This window comes from Ostrea edulis, chromosome 10 (assembly GCF_947568905.1).
Source record: "Ostrea edulis chromosome 10, xbOstEdul1.1, whole genome shotgun sequence".
Lineage (NCBI taxonomy): Eukaryota > Metazoa > Mollusca > Bivalvia > Ostreida > Ostreidae > Ostrea > Ostrea edulis.
This window is the reverse complement of record NC_079173.1, coordinates 39,816,587-39,841,726: the sequence shown is the minus strand read 5'-3', so window position 1 is coordinate 39,841,726 and position 25,140 is coordinate 39,816,587. Positions and strand designations below refer to the sequence as shown.

The 25,140-nt window shown below is 35.0% G+C and overlaps 1 protein-coding gene across 1 annotated transcript; it reads right to left on the bottom strand.

The window, feature by feature from the left end:
• On the bottom strand, positions 1 to 23,607 carry LOC125666075 (uncharacterized). Its single transcript, XM_048899197.2, has 11 exons — positions 23,540 to 23,607; positions 12,709 to 12,818; positions 11,275 to 11,401; positions 10,477 to 10,608; positions 7,672 to 9,553; positions 5,467 to 5,622; positions 4,371 to 4,544; positions 2,014 to 2,334; positions 1,655 to 1,866; positions 1,188 to 1,260; positions 1 to 510 (listed from the first exon to the last, which is right to left on the bottom strand). The coding sequence occupies exons 3-11, from the start codon at positions 11,335 to 11,337 to the stop codon at positions 128 to 130; spliced, it is 3,396 nt and encodes a 1,131-aa protein (XP_048755154.2). The 5' UTR covers positions 11,338 to 11,401; positions 12,709 to 12,818; positions 23,540 to 23,607; the 3' UTR covers positions 1 to 127.
• Positions 23,608 to 25,140: the final 1,533 nt, after the last annotated feature.

Below are 25,140 nucleotides of genomic sequence, written 5' to 3'. Positions count from 1 at the left end.
TTTTGGATTATATATATATATGATTATAATGAATAAATATAATCATATAACAGTCAATGTGATGAGAACAATAAGATAAAATATTAAGGTCATGCCGTCTTGTGTACTGTTTTCAGGGTAGAAGTGTTCATGCTATCAAGCGTCCAACCCTCGTGAGACAATCACTAATTCTGTACACTGTCATTCCTAATAGCTGAACCACGGCGGATACGCCAAGGAAACCAAAGACGACAATACCATACACAAGCTTATCTTCGAAATAGTTGATCAAAAATGCATAAAATCCAGCCAGCAAGGCAACCCAGATCAAATTTAGAGAAAGGTAACCCACTAGAGCCTTGTTTCGGAGAGCTCGGAGACCTGTGGTTCGATCTTCTTGTGTAAGCCCTGTGTTAATGGTTGCTCCAATGCTGTTAGTTACGAGATTCTGCCAAAACGCTGTTTCATCCCCACTTACGTCTTGTAGGTCGATGGCCGAGTAACTTAAGCTTTCATAAGAATTGCTTCTGTCTGAAAAGAAATTTTGATTTTGACTACGGATAACCGTTTACGTGATCAGGATATGGGGTTCACGGAGGATGTGATCGGTCGACAGGGGATGTTTATTCCTCCTAGGCACCTTATCCCACCTCTGGTGTGTCCAGTGGTCCGCGTTTGCCCAACTCTCTGTTTTGTATTGCTTATAGGAGTTGTGAGATTGATAGCTGTTCGTTATCTTCACCTTTGTATTATTGTAATATGTTATTTAAGACGGGTTAAGGAAGAGTAACACACCGTCAAAATAGATGACTTCATTTTGATTAATGGAAACATAGATATCATTTAAACAATATGTATGAAAAGTGAAGATAACAAACAGTGATCAATCTCATAACTCCTATATGCAATGCAAAATTGAGAATTGGGCAAACACGGACCACTGGACACACCAGAGGTGGGATCAGTTGCCTAGTAGGAATAAGCATCCATTGCCGATCGGTCACACCCGCCGTGGGCCCTGAAAATAATGTTATTTTAACTAAATAAGGTAAATTTCAAAGTTTTCCTTTTCAAAATGTAATTATATTGTCCACTTTCCTTTCAATTCTACTTAATTCCTCTGATGTGTCATTCCCTTTTAAACGTTCCTTATCATGTAATTCACTTAGTTTGTACTACGTGCGATGAAATTGTAACAGTATACGCACATTTCAAGCTTGGCTTCTTATTACGCTTCTTGAACTTTGGCAGTCGTAATAGTTTTGGCACAGATACTTTTTGCTGTAAGAAAAAAATATGCTGATAAGATTACAAGTATATACATGTATATGTATGTTTAACACAATATGATGGTGTAAAATAGTTACAAATAACACATATAACATCAATCAAACCTACATGTAATTATCAGGTAAAATTTCACTTTTGTATGCATATTATTTAGTTTCAATATCAATCATTCAGTTTGAATCATATTAAAGATACAGTATATTTTCTTATTCCCTTATTTTCCCTCACACGAATTCACAAAAACGTTCATTGACCTCTAAACAGATTGCCTCGTACTTCAAGAAATTAATCTGGTTATTTTTGTTATATGTGTATGACAGAGATGAGAAGCACATTTTGATATTAAATCACATGCACTCTCTAATTTAATAAAAATATAATATACATCATCTCTAGTTCCCCAGGTCTGGTCCACGATATTGCAAACAACGTAAAGCGGAAGTAGAATATTCAACATTGGGAGGTAGAAAAGGTATACAATTCCTGTGGATAGCAAATGCAGCTCAAAGGGATGCAGAAATGACGAATAGAGATACACAAAAATCACCCCAGCCAACATCAGGTTCTCGATGTGGTTGAATTCTCCAACAGTAATGTCTACAGAATAAATTAAGAAAATAATAAGAATGAATATGTATTGACGTTCTACGCCTTCTTTATCGATTCGAATAAGTAATGCACGGAATTTAAATATATTCATGGATACAATTGTATGTAAGGGGATACCAACGATGATCAATATACCTTTCGTAATGTTCCCTACGATTAAAACACTTGTTGAAATAAAAACGAATGTTGTCAGAAGACCGAGAATCAAGATGAGAAGTTTGCTAACGATGAGCTTCCGGTAAGTGGTCCATGTGCTTATCTGGATGATGCAGAACACTAGGCACGTCACAGAGAAAAATCCTAGAACCACCAAATATGGACACTCAGTGACAAACTCAACTCCCAAGGCAAGCATCATTATTGTAAATCCAGGATATAACAACATAGCGATAAACAGCTGCAGTATGTACAGGGCATAAAGAAGCGTGAAGGCTGTGTTGTTTCTCATCAAAGTCACTGTAAATTCAAGAATATGATACTTATATATATGATTTAACAGAACAAATGAATATAACAGGAAAATGTCAGTATTTTCATAATGTATTCTATCAAGATTGTCTTCAGGAAACTTAAGGTAGCTCAGTACACCTTGAAAGAGTTAATATCAGCACGAAAGGATTTGATCATGAAAGATATGGTGATATGCAATAAGTACATATGTGAAAAGGCACAAAATATGCAATTTTTGAGAGAAGAGACATGGTTTTCAAAACCTTATTTCAATAAATACCTGAAAACACAAAAGACAACTGCGCTGTCGATCTCGGGATCTGTGGGTCAGTAACCCAATACCTCATCCACCGAGTTACGTAAATATTGAAACAAACTGATCGATACAAGTAATTTCACAGAAAATTTGAATCACTATCTTGTGATACAGAGTTATAAAATGCTTGATGTAATAAGCTACCTTAAAAATCTAGAATACAAAGTAGTCCGGTCAAAGGCGAATGACTACATCACAATGCAGACCTACATGTATAACTAAATTTGCTCAACCAAATAAGTCATTACGGTGCTTTTACAATAAGCAATACAACTGACCGAGGAGTATATAAAATTCTTCAAATTTTGAAGGTTCAATGGTATCCACAAAACAACATACGTTAGCGATAACAGGTTATTGACTGCCATCCTATTAATTAATCGTTGAATACGCCTTGATAATTAAATAACTAAATTGACATAGATATTTAAATGCATATTGGCCTGTAAACTAATTACATTTGCATAACGTGAAACGAGGATACTTTATGATATATACATGTGCATGGTGCATTCGGGATATACATAATTGAATAGATATCGGTCACATGGTTTTGTGGGGTAGCTGGGAAATCACCTTCAACACTATTTTAACCTAACATGTAAGGGGGCAAACGGTGGGGGGGGGGGGGGTGTGTGTGTGCAAAGCATTAATTACCTAATTACCTAAACCCGTGTTCTAAGGAGGTAAGGATACCTGTCCTTCTCACTCTCTCTTCTGCAGTGCTATCTGGTTTGGAATAACGTGGGACATATACATAAGCCAATAACATGCACCAGCCTGTACCATTCCCTTACTGAAGTGAGGTGGATGTGGCCCCATCCGCCCCCGGTGGTGGCTACATTATAGTAGATTAACTCTCGTTTAATTGGAAAGGCTTTTAGTCCTTTTAATTGTCCCTGCTTTAGAAGGGGATACCCAGGTTTTGATGTACAAACGGTCATTCAATACCATTACCGACTCCCCAGCTTCCCCAAAACATGCGACAGCTTAAATTATTAGACTCAGTTCAGTAGTATATTACTATTCACGGAAAAAAAAGAAAATGTCCCATTAACAATTAAAGTTTGTATCACTGGCACTGTATTCCGAATGACAATTCAGTCATGGTCCAACAGGTCCAGACTTCATTATTCACTGCATCTAGGGAATCATTAGGATGTCATGTTCTGGGTTGAATCTGCCTAATGATTGGGGTCTTTCCCAGGGAGTACTAACTGTGACATAGATGACGTAGTGTGTAAGTTAAGTGATGTTGACCTAACATACGGGGTGTTTCAAAATTAATACAGACTATTTGATATAAATCAAATAATCTCAATTATGTGTGTTCATGCAATTGATAACATGTATGCTCAATTCTTTTTAATGAATCAAATGTTTCTTTCTGAGTTTATTGAATATTTAGATATACATGGTGTTCCAACTGTCAAATGACAATCTCCGCAACATACTCCATGTTGTTATCTGGCCACATTGCTGTATTTTAGAAATATATTGTAAGATATTATATGTATATGAAATATAACTGTCATTCAAGTGCTTAGCAATTGGGTCTCTCGATGATTTTCCATTCAAAATCCTTGCCATCCTTCATACATAAATATAAGTTCATTAAAAAAGAATGAAACATTAAAAGCGCGTCGCTTCTGACAATCTCAACTTCGCGAATCCCAAAAAGGAAGTACTAGATATGAAAAACAATTATTAACCGGCATTCACTCACATAGATTACCAATCGTCACTGCAGCGTTGGCAAAGTCCGACAAAAGCCAGCGCCGTCTCTGTTTCATGAATTCCTCGGTTTCCTCCGGACAAAATGTTGTATTCTTTCCGTGATACGAGTATCTCAGAGTCCATCCCGCTTTCATCATTAGCGTACACATCCATCTGTCTTCTCCTAAAGTTGCAAACGATGTTTGAATGACAGACCATAAAATTATATAGGATCAAAAAGCAAAAATAAATCGTCATAGAAGTATATGTATTCAAAAGCAAAATAATTCGTCATAGAAGTATATGTATTCAAAAGCAAAATAATTCGTCATAAGAACATATAAGATTACACTGAAAAGCAAACAAAAAAAAAAGGATTAATTTTTTTTAAAAAGCCAAACAATCTAGAATCTTGAAAGTAAAAAATAATTCGTCGTGAAAAATTAAGTAATCGCAGTTCATTATTTTCACTTTTCATCTAAATGTTGAATTGAAGGGCACAGAAAAAGATTGTGTCCTATTGAATAAATTTTTCCTCGTAAGAATATAAGAATATGAAAACAAGTAACTAATAAAGGAGCACAATCTCTGCACATCAATTGTGGAAAATTAAATGTCACTTACAAAGAACAGTATTACCTTGTAGTTGAAAATCATTTCTAAAATCGTGTTGATTATTAAGTTGAACATGCCGTCACATGTGTTGACAACATAATCGTTTTTACTTTTCATAACATTACAAAATGTGTCTGTGACAGTGATAGATGCATTGTACAAACGTTTTATACAGGTTTGATGAATGTGGACGTGTGGTCTCAGAGCAAAACATTTGTTTCATGTATTCATTTCATTAATATGAGAAAAGGCCATCTTCGAAGATGCTGGAGCGTAAGTTTAATTTTCTCCTAAATACACAATGAATGCGATCGGTCTTAATATCATCAATTGTAATAAGTGAAACAATAAGGGAGCGATGATTTCCGTTTTATTCTTACACTGCTAATGACTTCCCACGTACTGTTATTGTGTGTATAGGAAGTTTGTGACTGCTCTAATTTGTGCTAATTAACAATATCTTATTTTATTGTCATTACTTAGCCTCTTACCACTGTCTTTCGTAAATACATCCATAATTGATTGTGTGGGCTCCGCAAACTTTTCAATGACATCATTAATGGCTTCAAGCCGAAACAGACTGAAGCAACCAGGACAACACATGACGGAGCCGATTATATTTTGTGCGCTCTTTATCATCCAAAAATCTTGAAATATAACATCTATATATACAATGTATTCTCAATTAAACATTGTTTTGTATTTTGTCGCTAACACAATCTAAATTCTATATAACTGTTTCATACTAGTAGACTAAATTGATATGTGGCATTTCATCGAAGTCAATTATAGTCAAGGGAATACACGATGTGATATGTGTACTTAACGTCTCGAAACGACCCAAACAAAAACATTTTCTACGGCATTTTCACGGCGGGTCTGACCGGTCGACAAGAGACACTTATTCCTCCAAGGCACTTGATCCTACCTCTGGTGTGTCCAGGGGTCCGTGTGTGCCCAACACCTTTCCTTATAGGAGTTATGAGATTAATCAATGTGTGTTATCTTCACATTTCATGCACCAATCATACGCAGATAATATCGAATCCATAGATTCCTCTAACAAATACAATGTTTATGTTCCATTACATGATTCGTGACGTAATTCTATGGTACGATTAAACATGATTCTGATGCGATTTGCTACTCAATTCTGACTTTGTTACGATAAAATACAAATTCTGAAATGTGCCATGAAATTTATCAATAACTGCACACAATTTTAGAGCAATTTCACTTTCCGATTTGCGGTACAGGGTTTTATATGGTCCTCTCACTTCGCCATTAAAATATATAGACTCCAAATGACTAGTGAAATTTCATGCAGATAGTAGGATTGATGTATGTTACCTTGCCCTATATATATATATATATATATATATATATATATATATATATATATATATATATATATATAACTGGCCTCAAAGAATCGGCATTACAACCAGTACATAATCATAACCAAAGATCTAGGAGTGGTAGGATATAGCTTAATTTTTCACATTTTATACCTCTGGTATATTGAAGGGTCCTTGTTGTCTTGATTAGGTATACGAAGTAATCCGAAATCAAAATCAGTGTGCCAAGAACAGCCTAACAATCCATATGAAACACGACAGACAGCATTTGACCCAATGATAGGTTATATTGACATACTATATCATTATAACGATCATATAACCTAAAAATAATGAGACACACCTACATTGTTTACAGTTAAGTCTGTGACGTAACACTACCAATATTTTAAGTGGGTTGTACCCAGGTATAAGCGGGAAAAGTCTTGCTTGCGACGTTCAACAATTCGATACACTCGATTCATCTTCTAATTACCCGACTTAACAGGCGTTTGCTAATCGATGTAGGTCTAAATTCTAAATGTTTGGCGATGGTACAGTCATTACCTATTTTAGCACATTAACTTTAACATCGTCAAGGCTCGAGCTGATCTCGAATGCACGACCTTCTGGTTACAAGTTAACGCTCTAACCACCGAGCCACAGCGACCGGTTTGTTTCCAATGTAACTATTTAAGATTAAAATGGGATGCATAGCAATTCTCCATTTTCCTGATCAAGATATAGGGCTCACGGTGGTATGACCGGTCGACAGTGACTGTTTCCTCACCATATGCACCTTACCCCACCTCTGGTGTATCTAGGGGTCCGTGTATGCCCAACTCTCTATTTTGCATTGCTTGTAGGATTTATGAGATTGATCACTGTTATCTTCACTTCTATTAAAGCATAATTTCAGAATCATTTTTGGACAAGTTCTCAGTTGAAATATACCCCTTCAGGACCCTTGTTTTCGCAAAGGTTGTTTAAATTACTTCTATTATCATGTCTTAGATATTCACCACTGAATAAAACAACAAGGAAAGATTTCTTTACATAAAAATCATATCTACAATTTTTTTAGAAATATAAACTCGATTTAAGATCATATTGTTGACTTTAAATCGAACAGCCAAATCACCATATGATCTTGATGACACTCTATATTTGATTATGATTACGCAGACAGATGACACTAAAAACCGGATCGATCTAGTTGACAGCAAACATGAGATCATTGTTCCATTTGAAAGCAATGTCATTTTCAAAAGAAACATAACAGAGAAGATTCAATGAGTTTAAATAGTTTTGTTATAAAAGTGCACTTAATGACATTTGTATTTGCAATGAAACAAGTACCTTTAGCGTAGTCAAATATCTGTAGCCAAACAATCGGATGTCTGTGGATGCCAATAGGAAGGGTTCTTCCACAAACACCGCCTATGTTCACATCTTTTTCAATGGCATCCAACAAATTCAGAACATTATGATCGTCAAAAGACATATCGGCATCTGTGGCTAAAATGAAGTCACGATATTTTTCATCTTCAACGGAACCCTTATATGCCTGACTTAGCTCCCCTGTCTTATATTTATGATATTGAAACTCTATGTCATTGAATGAAGATCGGAATTTTGCTTCAGTAAAATTGTATGTGAAATCATGATTTTGCGTATCCGCGTCAAAGGCATATTTGAAACCGTTCTGATTATTCCGGTCCTGTAGAGTTTCGAACGAAAACCTGCTGTTGTCAAATGAAGATCTTCTATTTTTGGAATTAAAATGCAGACGGGGGACACGTAAAGTTAATTCTGATTTGTTTTCTTTTGGAGAGTCAAAATCCACTCTTCCTGATGGTATTTCGAGATCTGTAGTTTTGGTTTCGCCGTCTTCGAGGTTTGTAATTGTTGTGGGATCACTGAATGAGGATGCCTTACTTGAGGTTTCAAACGTTACTGTGGGCACATCCTGGTCCATCATGTCTTTTTCGGTTTGTGTGGTTTGTTCATTAATTGATATCCCTACGTTTACGAATTCGGAAGAATCATTGCGCATAGAATTTAATGGATCAATTTTTTTACGATACATCTTGTCAATATTTGCCCTGTAGTTCAATATGTATCTCATATACATAACCTGACTCCATCTTTTCTTTCCCTTTACCAGCTTATTATCCTTCAGGTGTAAACAGAGTGGCATTTCTCCTGGTACAGTCCATGATAATTTTATTCCGTATGGTGTATGAATCATGATTCCATACTGTTCTTTCATCATGAAAGTCTCCTCTATGAGAGATAAAAGCTGTATTCCGAATTCATTAACATCCTTTCCGTTAGCTCCATTGTCAAGAAATATGTGAGATTCAATGTGTATCTGACGTACTTGAATCGCTTTGGAGTTGGATACCTTTTTTAAACTGCACAAGAGACGACTCATTTCATGAGCTGATTCCCTGTACATTGTGGTGCATAAGAAAATCCTCTTATGATTTCTATCAAATGAATTGAAATTATCAATCTTACACAACATTGTCCGCAGAAGATCCTGACAAAGAGATATGTTGTCATATACCGTCATAGCGATTTTTCTATATATAGGGGGATACCCCTTTTTGATATCATAGAAAGTAGCAAAGTAATACAGAAGTACAGAACAACAAGTGAAAGAGTACACTACTATATGATAAACTGAAAATGATACCGGGAAATCTTTTAACGGTGTAAACAATCCAAGATCATTCTTCTGGGCATGAATATACAAAGCAAGTGCGCTTACTGCCACTGTGCTGCAAAAACATATCAACGTCGACAGTAATGAAACTTTCACACTGAAAGAAGGTATGAAGGCTTTCACTTGGATAAGTAGCGCGCAACAAGATATGGCAATTACATAATAGGAGATTTCATCATCTGGAATATTGTTAAAATAAGGAAGTGTGTTGTAGCCTTTTCCACTGCTGAAACCGACCGAAGTAGTCAATACAATTACAAGAATGCGTAAAAGTCGATACAACAATTTAGCATTCTGTGCTTCATTTGCATTATCTCCAACGATGAGGTTTTGCAAAGGTATGTATCGTAAATAACTTATTACTAATATAAAGATTCCAAATAAGCACCCTTCTTCAATACTGAGTAACCTGCTAAATACAGACATGGTCGATACGACAGCTGCTAAGAGTATCTGCATGATATGAATGATTCTTCTTCCCGTATTACATGAATGTGGTACTTTGGTTTTCTGAAAGTAATCATAAATATAGGCCCTTACTAATTGTCCAAAGTTCCAAAGTAGTGATTACAAAGTACTTAAAGGAAGATAGAAAGATCGATTTGGTTGACTGTTTATTTCTTTAAGAATTGTTCACTCATATTGTGGCTTCGCCAGCTGTAGGTGAAGTACTACAAATTTAGATCTTTGTCTAGCGGTTAGCCGTAGCAGGCAGGATTCTTTATGGTGTTAATGCACACTGCAACATCGCACCTCTGTTTTCAAGCCATATCCGAAAGACCGGTGATTAAATAAATAATGAGCGTTTGGCCAAGGATGACTCTTTATCTATATTTACGTCTAAGGTTTGAAGTGGGCCTGACACGAGCAAGGCTCGAACTCACGGTTACATGTATGAAGCGAGTGCTCTAACACTGAGTTATCGCGACCGATGAGAGAGAGAGAGAGAGAGAGAGAGAGAGAGAGAGAGAGAGGAGATGGAGAGAGAGAGAGAGAGAGACAGAGAGACAGAGAGAGGGAGGGAGATAAAGAGAGGGGAGAAATTAATCATTCTAAATCTTTAATGCCTTTTCAAGTTTTTGATTACGCTATTAACCCTGTTCTCTAAATTTTGAAGTTACTGTACATTAAACATGTATGATGTGCCATTTGATTTCGAAAATCATGAATATTGCACAGCTTTATACATGTATCATTTCGAGATTTATAAATTGCACTATCCTATTCACACGTTTCAGTTGGAAAGTAAAATTGCGTTTAGATATCGTCTTTTCGGTACAAAAACATATTCGACAGTATGCAAGTATCTCTTTTTTCCAAGACATGAACAGCTAGGTTGCAGACGACAAATAAAAAATCCTTTTATTCTTAATGAATAAATCCAATTATGCATAATGTACATTGAACTCAGGCTAGAAAAGCGCATGCATTACCTGTTGTTCTAGGATCGTGGGTGAGTTCCCAACATAAAGAATACATGGTATCAGAAATGGAGGCAATTTTGGAAATATCTCGGATGTCAGATAGGTCAAGGCCAGTGAGTGTGTTACAGAGGTTACAATACCCTATCAAAAAGAGAAACAGATAATGTAGATAACTGTGGTAGAATGGTAACAATATTGCGTATTTACACGTACTTACAAGTGTGTATCCAGTAAAACACGCTTACAGTGAAGTGCTGTGAACGAACGGTTTTGATTCATTATCAATGTAATTCATGTTAAATGAGTTATAATGTTTCAAAGTAACAACGAATGAAAATCACATCGCTGTAAGCATGACTTCACTATATAAGCGTGTTCTCTGTAACCATGCTTTACTGTAAGCGATAATTCGTTATAAGGGTGTTCGCTGAGACCGTGTTTTACTGTAAGCGAGAATCCGTTATAATGGTGTTCGCTGTATCTGTGTTTTTCTGTAAGCGAGAATTCGTTATAAGGGTGTTCGCTGTAACCGTGTTTTACTGTAAGCGTGAATTCCTTATAAGCGAGAATTCGTTATAAGGATGTTCGCTGTAACCGTGTTTTACTGTAAGCGTGAATTCCTTATAAGCGTGTTCACTGTAAATGTGTTTTACTGTAAGCATGAATTCGTTGTAAGCGTATTAGCTGTAACCGTGTTTTACTGTATAATTGGAGATATCACATTCATATCCAATAAAATTCAATTCACTGAACCACGTCTTTATAAGGTTCTTTATAAAAATAAATGTGCATAAATTTATTACCTACCATAATCAATGTTTTTAGATCTGGCCATGCCTTATACTTTTTCTGTGCTATAAGGTTGGACATCCACACGTCACGCAATAGAATTAGCACTTCCGGGAAAAGAAGCAAAATCAAAACGTTTGCATACCTGTAATGAAATAATTGAAATAAAGTATAAGCCTGCAACAGGTGTACCTGATGTTATTTAAAATATTTGGAACCACAATAAACGTATACAAACAGCTTGATGTCACAGAGTCAAATATACAAAACGTTCTTCTTCCCCATTTTGCCGTTCACGTATCGTTCATTCATCGTTCACTCATCATTCAGTTTTTCCTTTCTTCATTGTCATTTAGAAATCCATAGTGAAAGGGCCAATCTTTCTAACGACATCAAAATGAAAAAAGGAACGTGTGCTTAAAGGAGTTTTACAAATGTTGAATATATATCCAAGTGCCAAGAGGGCTTGATACAGGACAAAAAAAATTCTCCATTTTTATTTTCTCTGCATGTGACTTATTTTCAAATGGAATTCATTGGAAATTTGTGTACACCTGTAGAAATAAGAAACATTGTTTTGTTTTTGATCATGTATGCAAACGATTTTGTACTGTTTTCAAAGACAGAACCAGGTTTACCAGCGTTTACAGAAATACACATCCACGTGGAAGGTGAAGGTCAATGTAGATAATACTAAATTATTATATTTAGAAAAGGCGGTAGATTAAAACGGAATCATCGTTGGAGGTATAACAATAAGCTGATTGATATTGTGGAAAATCATGATTAAATAGGAATAACACTAAAATTTAATGGTAATTATCACGAAACACAAAGTGTACTAGCAGCACAGAGTAGAAAGAATGACAAAAGTGAAGTCATTGTACTGGAAGATGACACATGTACAATAGTATCCGTGTTTGATACATATATCTAATGGTCGTTATAACGATCTATTTTTACCAATACAACCTATCATTGGATTATTTGCGCTCTGAATTCATTCTCCGTTCATTAACCGTTCACTGATTGCATTCAGTATTCACTCACTGTTTGCTCTGTGTCTGTTCACACAGCGCTTGTTCAGCGTTCACACAGCGCTTGTTCAATGTTTACACAGCACTTGTTCAATGTTCACACAGCCCTTGTTCAGCGTTCACACAGCGCTAGTTCAGCGTTTCATCTCCGTTTACTCAATATTCGCTAAGCGTGCACTCACAGTTCGATCTTCATTCGTCTTTCGTCCACTCAACATTCTCTCATTCTTTCATTGTTCAAATGAGAAAGTAGAACATTTCAGGAACTGTCATTTTGTTGTTTATTTTTCAATGTTGCATATACACGGTACACCAAACGTCACACTCATACAATACATGTACTATACACATTTTTCAAATATTGCATTACATTACAACCCATATACTCATAGGGTATTCTCATAAAAGCATTTACCAGATATCAGAATTGGTTGATCGTTTGGCACTGAGGAACGCTGCGAAAGATATTTGAGCTCCAGATAGAAATACAAACTGGAAAATGAGGTAAAGAGAAATGGCTACTACCTAAAGAATAAAATAAAGAAATGTTAGAAATTGTGATCTAATTCCAGTCATTGTAGATTTACAGACATTACAAATTGTAATCTGATTACATACTGTGTGGATAGACAGACGCTAAGTGTTGTAATCTGATTACATACTGTGTTGATAGACGCTAAGTGTTGTAATCTGATTACATATTGTGTGGATAGACAGACGCTAGGTATTGTAGTTTGATTACATACTGTGTGGATAGACAGACAATAGGTATTGTAATCTGATTACATAATATGTGGATAGACAGACGCTAAGTATTGTAATCTGATTACATACTGTGTGGATATACAGACGCTAAGTGTTGTAATCTGATTACATACTGTGTGGATAGACAGACGCTATGTATTGTAATCTGATTACATTCTGTGTGGACAGACAAACACTAGATATTGCAATCTGATTACATACTGTGTGGATAGACAGACAATAGGTCTTGTAATCTGATTATATATTGTGTGGATAGACAGACGCTAGGTATTGTGATCTGATTACATACTGTGTGGATAGACAGACGCTAGGTATTGTAATCTGATTACATACTGTGTGGATAGACAGACACTAGGTATTTTAATCTGATTACATACTGTGTGGATAGACAGACACTAGATATTGTGATCTGATTACATACTGTGTGGATAGACAAACATTAGATATAGTAATCTGATTACATAATTTGTAAATAGACAAATGTTAGGAATTGTAATCTGATTGCATACTGTGTGGATAGATAGACAATAAGTATTGTAATCTGACTACCTATTCTGTGGATAGACATACACTAGGTATTGTAATCTGATTACATACTGTGTGGGTAGACAGACGCTGGGTATTCTAATCTGAATACATATTGTGTGGATAGACAGACGCTAGGTATTGTACTCTGATTACATACTGTGTGGATAGACAAACACCAGATATTAAAATCTGATTACATACTGTGTGGATACACAAACACTTGATTTTGTAATCTGATTACATACTGTTTGAATGACAGACGCTAAATATTGTAGTCTGATTACATACTGTGTGGATAGACAGACACTAGGTCTTGTAGTCTGATTACATACTGTGTGGATAGACAGACACTAGGTCTTGTAATCTGATTACATAATGTGTAGATAGATAGACACTAGGTATTGTAATCTGATTACATACTGTGTGGATAGACAGACGCTAGGTATTGTAATCTGATTACACACTGTGTGGATAGACAGACGCTAGGTATTGTAATCTGATTACATACTGTGTGGATAAATAGACACTAAGTTTTGTAATATGATTACATACTGTGTGGATAGACAGACACTAGGTATTGTAAACTGATTACATACTGTGTGGATAGACAGACACTAGATATTGTAATCTGATTACATACTTTGTGGATAGACAGACACTAGGTATTGTAATCTGATTACATACTGTGTGGATAGACAGACACTAGGTATTGTAATCTGATTACATAATGTGTGGATAGACAGACACTAGGTATTGTAATCTGATTACATACTGTATGGATAGACTTTCTTGAAAATTATTGACTGCAACATATGTATTCTTCAGATACTTTATCAAATGTACAAAAATGAAATAAATCAAAATTTCTTCTATTATTTTGAGTACCGTAAGTTGACGTTGGCTATAACAACCATATAAGGCACGGTGCACTGTGTCGATTACCAAATTTTGACAAAATTCTAAAAGTATTATGATACATTAGAATTAATAATTATGACAAAAGAAAGTCAAACTGAAAATTTAACATAGCTTTCTGCATGAATTGTCATAAAACGCACGTAATGTTAATGTATGAAGACACATGGTTCTCTCATAGTCATTTCCGCACGCTACAAATCTTACTCTAGAGTAGATATATCCCCAAATATAGCCAATTCTCCCGCAATATTTATCTGGTTCATACCATTTACTAGCTCCCATTTAAAGAAGCTTCATTCCTCAGCATCTGAGCAAAATTGTGTTAGATGTTATAAATGTGAAGGTGCCAGTTCAATGCTTATTTTGCTGGCCTAATGCCCGTATCAACACTTTGTGCAAGTTACGTCCCTTGTCTGTCATCATCCTGTGAAAATATTGTGTTTCTTTACGTTCACCTTTGTAATTTGATTTTTTTTTTACATTTATCATTTTCCCATCAAATACAATTAATTTACAAAGTATGGGTTGTATCAAACTAAGATAAGAAAGTGTTGATATTCATATCTTAAGGTATTCATTGTATAATTATCATATTCAATACCTTATAAATGGATGCTGGAATTTTTCTTTTGAAAGGTTCATCAATTAAAATAATTAAAACAATGTGAATTTTCAAAACTTTGATTACTGCTTGATTTATTTCACCCAAAATGTTAAATTGAAGTCTATTGGAAGAGTGTGTGGTATCAAAATAATTTAAAAAGAAATTATATTATCATACAAATCTCTTAGTAAAAAGTTACATGCATTTTCTTTGTATAAAAGAATGCAATAACCTTAATTAACTATCGTACAAGTTTCACTGCACTAAGGTCAACTTATAATCATTTACCAGTCATGTAAATTAGATCTACTTCACTTTCATCGCTATCTAACAATAAACATTTATTTTGATTTAAATAATTCAAAATTGTTCATTGACCTTTCGTTACGCACTGAACACCTTAATATTGCAAATACCAGAAAATAACTTTGTTTCAAGCATGACATCTTTGATCTTTGGGCATACATATTCATTTTTAAAAAGCCGACATATTCAAGCAAATTGTATATAACCGTCAATTTTGTGACGTCATATTATGAGAAAGTAACCCGTGTTGAGAACGAGGCTTTCTTTTGTCTCTGATTATCTAAAATTACGGCATTTTACATAAATTGAAGAATGTGTACATTTTAGGTCCTGAAACCGTCCTCACCGTACCCAATCTATTAGATACAAACCGTCGCTAACTAAATAAAATAAAATAAGAGACACTGATACAAATACATTAACCACATTGTAAAACAAAGCATCACACCTCGGAATCCATACATCCTACAGCAAGTAATTATAAAGACAACATATCAAATAACATAATTAGCGGTGCTACAGCAATAGTCTTAATGCAGTATTATGACACAATCACAATTGTTCTTTTTACCTTTGTGAAGACACCCATTTCAAACTGGAAGACTGTTCTCTACCGTCCGTGAACGTGTGTTCTTTTCTTCATAATGTAAAAGATAAAATGCTAACACGTCACGTTATGTTTGGAGGAGGAGGGGGACATCAAACGTCATGGAAAATTTGATCATGTACCAACCCGTATTTATATCCCGATAAATATTTTAAAATGATACCTTATTACTTATATTTACATTTTTGGTCGGTAACATTGCTGAATTGTGTTAACAACACGTTTCCATACATTTCAAATTGTTGACGTCCACAACGAAACGTCATAAATGTTCAAAATGACGACAACACAAAACAAAGTTCCATAAAATGAAGAACTGTTTTAATTATTAAGACGCTAGAAAGCAAGTATATCAACATATACTTATACATTAACTCGGGAGTTTATAATGGAAAACTCTTCCATATGTCTAATTTTAGGGGGTGGAGAATTATGATTTAAACGGGGGTGCGCAATGTTACACTTGCAGTTGTGATGCGCTTTCACTTTTAAAAAGTGAAGACGTTGAAGACCGACTTTGAAAGATATTCTGTGGATATTACGGAGTTAACAGAAGACTGAGATGGAAGAACATGAAGAACAGGGCGGCAGTCGTCAGGTGTAGGCAAATCATTTATAGACAGGACAGAGGACGCAGCTCAGATGAATCTCCGGAAAGAACTGAACATCGCAGAGAATGTGGAACTGCACAAAGGTAAGGGACGGTTTGGATTTGGACATGAAATTGTTGACAAACATGAGCTCACTGAACGCTTCTTTTGACTCGATAAATTTCTGTTATAGGTTTTTAACGACGCTTCGCTTCGATGTCACGACATAAACTTGGAAACCGACATCAATCACTTATGGCTGCTGTAGCACGGAAGCATTGTGGTGTGTAGGTCTTAATGCACTTTGGCGACTTATCGGCCATACATCCTGTGAATGACCTTTTTGTTAAAGCCTAATGTCATCGTCTAGCAGTAGGTACAATTCCGCATCACCGATGACCAGGGTGAAGTTGTACCAGACGACATTTTAGACGATAGTAAAATATTGTTTACAGAAATGCTTTTATCATTTATGGAGGAAAGTCTACTGCTTGGAATACAAATAAAACCGTAAATACATTTTGTGATGTTGATTTCATCTATTGATAGATTTCTGTAGCAAGTGAGAGCGATTGCTAGATGTGTATTGCCTTATTAAAAGTAGTACCTGTTACCTACTTTTAACAAATGTAAAAACGCACTGTTGACCCCGTAGTGGATTTATGCAGGGATAAATACGTATTGCTCGTAATAGTGTTATGTAGGAGAAAACAATTGCAAATGTAAATATGATGCATATATCAATCTGGCAACAACATATCTTCAATCAATGCTATAAATCTGGCAAAAAAGTATTGATACTCACAAGTTCATTTCAAGAACTCGGTGCAACTTTACAAATGATGTCCATTCTAAGATATGAACAATACCAGTACATTGTCTCTTGCTGAGCGTTGTTTATGTGACTATGATATCATGTAACTTTGTGTAAATTAATAAATTAGACTCCATGATACTAACTCTTTTCACAAATTTTATAGATCAGTTTTCTTGACTTTTTTTTTTATGAAACATGTGCATGCACAAGTTGACCCCCATGTGTACGGTCCCGTGCTACCCTGTTAGGTTCCAATCTATGAAGGTCACGTCGTCAAGCTCCGGTGCAAATGCACAATCTGACCTTTCCCAATAGCATACGGGTTAACCTAGCTTATGATTATATATTTTCTGACTGACTTTGCTGTGTAGATCGCATGATTTCCCGGGACAACACAGGGTAAAAATTCGTCTCAAATTGAATTACTTTACGCAATATGTCTGTATTTTTTCGAGCTTTCTTTTTGAAACATTTGCATTTGACAACAGAATACTTACTGCAGCGTGTAGACTAGGTGTGAATACTCCACAGCGGAGGGAACCTGTCAACAAATTTTACCTACACCTCCTAGTCGCCTGGCCCTAGCTCTGCTATGTCCAAGGATCCATTTTTGTTCTCTTAATTTGTATTCTCTATAGGATTTAGATTGTTGTTCGTTATCTTCTCTTTTTCTTAAGCCACAGTACTTCATGTTTTCGTGATGTATTAAATCCATAAAAATATTTTATTTGATACGTTTCGAAAAAAATTATATTGACACGTTTTTTTAAAAACAAAACCAGATTGTAGTTGCAACAAAGGTGATACCGCTGTTTTACGTATTAATCCACTATCAAAAAAGGACCCTTAAGTAATCAGTGCTAAAGTATGAACTACATGTATAAAGAACAAACCCTAAAAAGAGAGAACAATATTGTCATTCAAAGATAGCAACTACATAAGCCTCAAACTGGTCATTCTGTGAGAGATCAGTTCTTTCTCTCACAGAATGGACAGTTTTTGGCTTATATCCTTTACATAGATTTCCTGAACTACTGTACTGTATTTCCCCCCAGATACAAGTTCGCAGACGAACTAAACAAAGTTTTAAAAAACCAACAAAGAAACGCGCAGCAAACAAAATAAACCCGATTTACATAGATTACCTGATAATTTGATAAACAAAGAAATAAACAAAAGAAAGATGAATACTATAGAGTTACTGAATTATTGCATTTTCCCAATATGTAACATTAAATCCAAGACGAGCTAACAAACTTTAAAAATCCCAACAATCAAATCAACAAAAAAAGGAAGGTGAGCTACATAGGCCACCCGAACTATTATATATTCTCCATGTTCAACATTAGATTCCAGTCGAGCTAAATAAAGTTAAAAACAAAGCCAACCAACAACAAGCAAAAGGAACATGAACTTCGAATATTACCTGAACTATTAGTTTCCCCTGTAAAACATCTTAAAATCCCAGACGACAGAAAAAAAAACTAATAAAGAAACAAACAAAGGGAACATACGCTACATAGGTCACGTGAATAAAGAAACAAACAAAGGGAACACACGCTACATAGGTCACGTGAATAAAGAAACAAACAAAGGGAACGCACGCTACATAGGTCACGTGAATAAAGAAACAAAGGGAACACACGCTACACAGGTCACGTGAATAAAGAAACAAACAAAGGGAACACACGCTACATAGGTCACGTGAATAAAGAAACAAACAAAGGGAACGCACGCTACATAGGTCACGTGAATAAAGAAACAAACAAAGGGAACACACGCTACATAGGTTACGTGAATAAAGAAACAAACAAAGGGAACATACGCTACATAGGTCACGTGAATAAAGAAACAAACAAAGGGAACACACGCTACATAGGTCACGTGAATAAAGAAACAAAGGGAACATACGCTACATATGTTACGTGAATAAAGAAACAAACAAAGATAACACACGCTACATAGGTTACGTGAATAAAGAAACAAACAAAGGGAACACACGCTACATAGGTTACGTGAATAAAGAAACAAACAAAGGGAACACACGCTACATAGGTCACGTGAATAAAGAAACAAACAAAGGGAACACACGCTACATAGGTCACGTGAATAAAGAAACAAACAAAGGGAACGCACGCTGCATAGGTCACGTGAATAAAGAAACAAACAAAGGGAAAATACGCTACATATGTTACGTGAATAAAGAAACAAAGATAACATACGCTACATAGGTCACGTGAATAAAGAAACAAACAAAGGGAACATACGCTACATAGGTTACGTGAATAAAGAAACAAACAAAGGGAACATACGCTACATAGGTCACGTGAATAAAGAAACAAACAAAGGGAACGCACGCTGCATAGGTCAAGTGAATAAAGAAACAAACAAAGGGAACATACGCTACATAGGTTACGTGAATAACTGCAGTTTCTCTATCTATAACATTAAATCCCTAGTATGTTTCATCATACGATGCCCCCCATTTCTGAAACCCGGGTGTCATTGAGTTCTGTCCTACATGAGGACATTTGCAGAGGAATTAAATTGCTAAATTTAAGACGCCTACACTTGAAACAATTATATGTTGATTTGTAAGACGTGTAAAGAGGTCACATTCAATGTTATATGAATCATTGATAGAGCGCATTCACCCACTTTTCACTATGCTTTTAATTCATCATATTGGTAGATAATAAAAGATATACATGACATTTTTTTAAACCTTGCGTATTGAGGAGTAAAACGTTTTGTAAAAGGCGTGCTTTCCTGTGTAATACATGATATATGCCATGTGTACTACACAGTCCTTGTATATAGATTCTATTACGATTTCTATGCATGTCTCATAAGCGTTTAGAAAATATGCTACAACATGAAACATTTCATGATTTTAGGATACTGTGTTAATTAAACAAAGAAGCAGCGGAGACATAGAATAGGTACAAGAGAAAATGAACAGTGATCAATTCCGTAACTCCTGTACGGAATACAAAATAAAGAGTTGGAATAACATGGACCAAAACCAGTTACAGACAATTTTTTATACGTTATAGATATATAGTCCCCCTTGTAAAAACACACTTTCCCTTGGAAATACATCTTTTCCCGTGTAAATACGTAATTCCCCTTACAAATACATGTATATTTCCCGTTGTAAATAGTTAGTTCCCCTTGTAAATGAAAGGCGAAGATAACGAACAGTGATCAATCTCATAATTCCTATAAATACATAGTCACTTTCTGATTACACAGTTCCTCTTAGGAAAAACAGTTCATCTTGTAAATACACATCTCTCCTTGTTGATAAACAGTTTCCCTAGTAAATACATGTGTATTTGAGGTAAAATTTCACACCAAAATTACGGTGCGGTTTACTTTTGAAGCCCTTAATCTACATGCAAATGCAAGGTGAAGATAACGAACAGTGATCAATCTCATAACTCAAATGCATCACAGTTCTTCTTAGCATGTTTAGAACAACAAATTTGAACATTTTTGAATAATTTTGAGGAAAATGGACTAAAGTGACCTCACAATTATTTTTCAATGAAATATAGTGTGAAATATAGTGTGAGAAAATGAAATGATGACTCACTTAGAGCCCGTCATACAGTAAATAGCAGATATGAACTATAATATGAAAGGTGAAGATAACGAACAGTAATCATTTTCATAAATAGTATAAGGAATACAAAAATAGAGTTGGGAAAACATGAACCTTCTGGACATACAAGAGGTGAGATAAGGTGTCTGGGAAGAGTAAGCATCCCCTCTCGACTGGTAACAACCGCAGTGACCCCTATATCTTGATCTTAATCGGGTAAATGAAGTAATCCATAGTCAAAATCAGAGTGTAAAGAACGGCCTAACAATTGGTATGAAACAGGCCAGAGAGCGTCATCAAATCAACATTTTTGATGTGAAAATGCTAGAATTCCTTACTGTAAAACTTATACAGTACCAATTTTAATGCACCAGATGTCCATTTCGAATTTGTCTAAAATTTCAATTTCATTTTGATCAGCGCACACCTAAAGGAAATATCATTTCGAATAAATACCTAAATATTGCACTATTTTTTTAAAACTCACATTTTTCAAAATTCATATTCATAAAATAAAATGACGACTCACTTATGACTAGGTTTTGTACATCCTTAGTCTATATCTGACATAAAATTTAATTCAACTTGCAAGAATGACAATTTATGAAAAAGCGTCCATGTTGTCTGACTGTTTTCCTTTCTTCATATTCTAACTGATAATGACATGAAATTGAGTTAGTTACTGTGATAGATTTATTCACATTGAGTCATATATTAATTTTATAAGAACTGCATAAATAATGTTTAAAATTTCTAAATTATTTTTAATATGATACGATTTTTAGGAAATCAATGAGAGACCTAGAAGAGTCTGTTGATGTAGAAGCACCATGACGTCACATGGCTGTTTTAGAAACACCATGACGTCACATAGCTGTTGTAGAAACACCATGACGTCACATAGCTGTTGTTGTATAAACTGACTGTCTGTAGGACAACAACAACAACAAAGAGGATAATATACTTCTTGCTAATGTTGGTATAAAGACGTTAAAAGATGAAAATGTATATAAAAGAAAATGTTCACATTTACAAGATATCTAAATATTAAATATTGGAAATTTAATTGTCTTGGCTTGAATTATATTAGGGCAAATTATCTTAAACAAAATACAATCCAAATTAAGTGCAACGTCTGACAAAAATGTGAGCGAGGTCTAATATTATCTTTGTCAAGACATCAACCCCTTAAAGATAGATAAGATTAAATGAAATGTTGTTCCAAATTATCTTAATCCAAAACTATGACATGAAAGAAACATTTCCACTCCCAATAGAGTAGTATAAATCCATGTCCATCAGCTGGCACACTATACGCTTTTTCTATCTTTCCTTCTTCTGCCCAAACCATTCGAATTTAGATTTATCATCAGACACTCATCTGCCTGTTTTTAATCCTTAATATTATCTGTTAATTACTGTATACTATGTACAGTGTGACTCTGACCTCAAGAGAGAACGCCCCAGATATACGTAGAATGTACTGAACATTTCCAATGATTATGTTGAGGCAAATTTTTACACTGGAATATCTTCTTTAGCAGCTGTTATGTCGCCTCTTTATTAGGCATAGAATTTTAGTTACATTTGCACATGACACATGCCTAGGTAATTTTAGTTTACTTTTCTCAAAGTCTCACAGCATTCAAATATATATCTGCATTACATGTTTTTCTATTGCTGTATAATCCTGATGCATTATTTAATCCCATTCTTTTTTCATTAGTCCAAAGGCGGAGAATGAGGTACTGGATTTGCTCTAAGGCATGCCAAACCACAGACAGACAAAGAAAATCCTAGGGATGTTGGAGCTGATTGACCAGTTACTTGCTGTCCTTCTGAGACTTAGACTTAGACTAGGCCTGTTCACCTCTGATATAACCCACATATTCGGTATATCAGAGAGTACTTTTTCCAAGTAGTTTGCCACCTTGATTTCGTTACTTGCATTTGAACTGAAATTTTAAATCGGTTTCCTGCACATGTCATCATTTAAATTGAAGTATGCGTCTGTTAAGTTATACTCGACTGCACAGAACTTTTCACACAGAGGTCATCCAGTTTTGTAAATCATACAACTAGGAAGTTTTTTGTTGTTATCACACCACCAGGTTTCATTTCGTTATAGATTTATTAGATTAAAATTACAGTGTTAAGACGGACAAAGCTTTTATAATGAGAGATGTGTTGGAAAAGAAAAAATGTAATTTGAGCACTCCTCCATTTATGTTTGATTGCAACTCACCATTAAAAACCAACTCATTCATAAAGATAAAATAGGGTCATTTATTAAATATAAATGACAACAAATAATGAATAAAAACAGCTTTCTGGTATATGCTAAGTGCACAATAAGCAACGAACAAAAATATCCAACCAGGAAGACCTTGCAAATAATAAAAAGGGTCAATTAACGCTACATTATGCACTAATTTGGTAACAAGAAATTTGACTAGAACATTAAGACCACTCAATAAAGTTACGAAACAAAATCCCATATTTACCTGGTGAAAGAAGCCACCCAAGCTCCTGTACAAATAACTATGCTATCCTGTTGGAATTCTCCTGTACGATGATTGGTTAATTTTTGGATCGACGTTTTCTTGCCGACTTGGAATGGAATATTCACAAAGAATAGAATGAACATGCGCAGTCGTGACATGTACCCGAGCATGGAGGCTAAAATTAACCACACATGAGGCAACACACATCAACAACGTGTTGTCATAAATTAGTTTTAGACGTGCAGGTCCGTAATTTTCAACAAATGAAGTTTTTTTTAACACGGGAGATAGCTTCTTTAAGGTAACGATGGGTAGCAATCACGTGATCAATGAAAACTGTATTGTCAGGCTAATTTATTTTTCGGAATTTCTTACAACGTCATAGAGTAGTGGGAAAACAAAAAAGTGTTCCGAAAGTGTCTTGTGGTATACATCAATGTAATAATATTAAATCAAATGTTTCGTCCGTGTGGTACTGTTTACCAAACGAAATATAAACCACCATGCATAGCTGTGTAATGTAACCAAAGTTGATCATGCAATGTAAAACCCGAGTGTTGCGGGTTTGAGTACTGTTTATCTAGTCATTGAGAGTATAAACAAAATTTCTTCTAAGAGGAGGAATTCAGTGGACGCATTCAACTTAGACAACAAAGTCGTAAATTTGTTTCAGAAGTGACAAAATGCCATGACATTCATTTTTTTTTTCAACTTACATTTCCTCTGCTATTTCCCAACACAATTTATGATAATATATGTAACTTTAAACACATGACTGATCATTCGTTTTGCATTTATGTATTCCATATTTGCCCAAAGTATACCACTTAACACCTATTACTACACCCCTACAATTACATGTATATACCACATTTGTAAAATTGTAAAGTTCGTCTCTTTAATCAATGAAATAGCGTTATGAAAAATGGCTTTGAAATACTTGTATTAAAGTCATAAAAATCTGTTTACTAGATGTAAGGGTATGGGTGATAGAAAGATAAGGGTATGGTTGCACTAAAATGGAAAATGTGTTCTGATATACGTTTAAAATTCATTGAATGTTAATCGCCAAGAGGATTTTGAAACTAATGATACAGAATGTATATATATAAAAATAGCACACCCATCTAGTAACCTATTGGAGGTCGTATGTTGCAATTACTGTCCTCCCAAATCAGGTAATGTATTATCGGCCAACCTTTTCATGGTCGGTTGATTAAGCCAGTGATTTATCAAGTAATATTGTGATCCTAAGTTATTTAATTTTTTTAAACACACATGAAATATAACACCATAAATAGCGTTCGCCTTTCAGACAAAATACAGAGTCCATAAAGGTGGAGCACTTGTCGACCCAATTCTTGTACGTGAACTTCAGTATTGATAGTGCACGATTCATGAAATATGAGCTTTGATCATTTGCTCAACGATCACAAGGTAACTTGCATATATATTGGACGAAATGTTAACATAAATGTGTCGTATAAACACAAAGTTGGGATCTGTAAGAATGCATTTTGATCAACTTAACAATCTGGAAACAATTTTATCTGTGTCTGAAAGTAAGGATTCAGCTACAGAGATTGTCACTCAACAGGCCA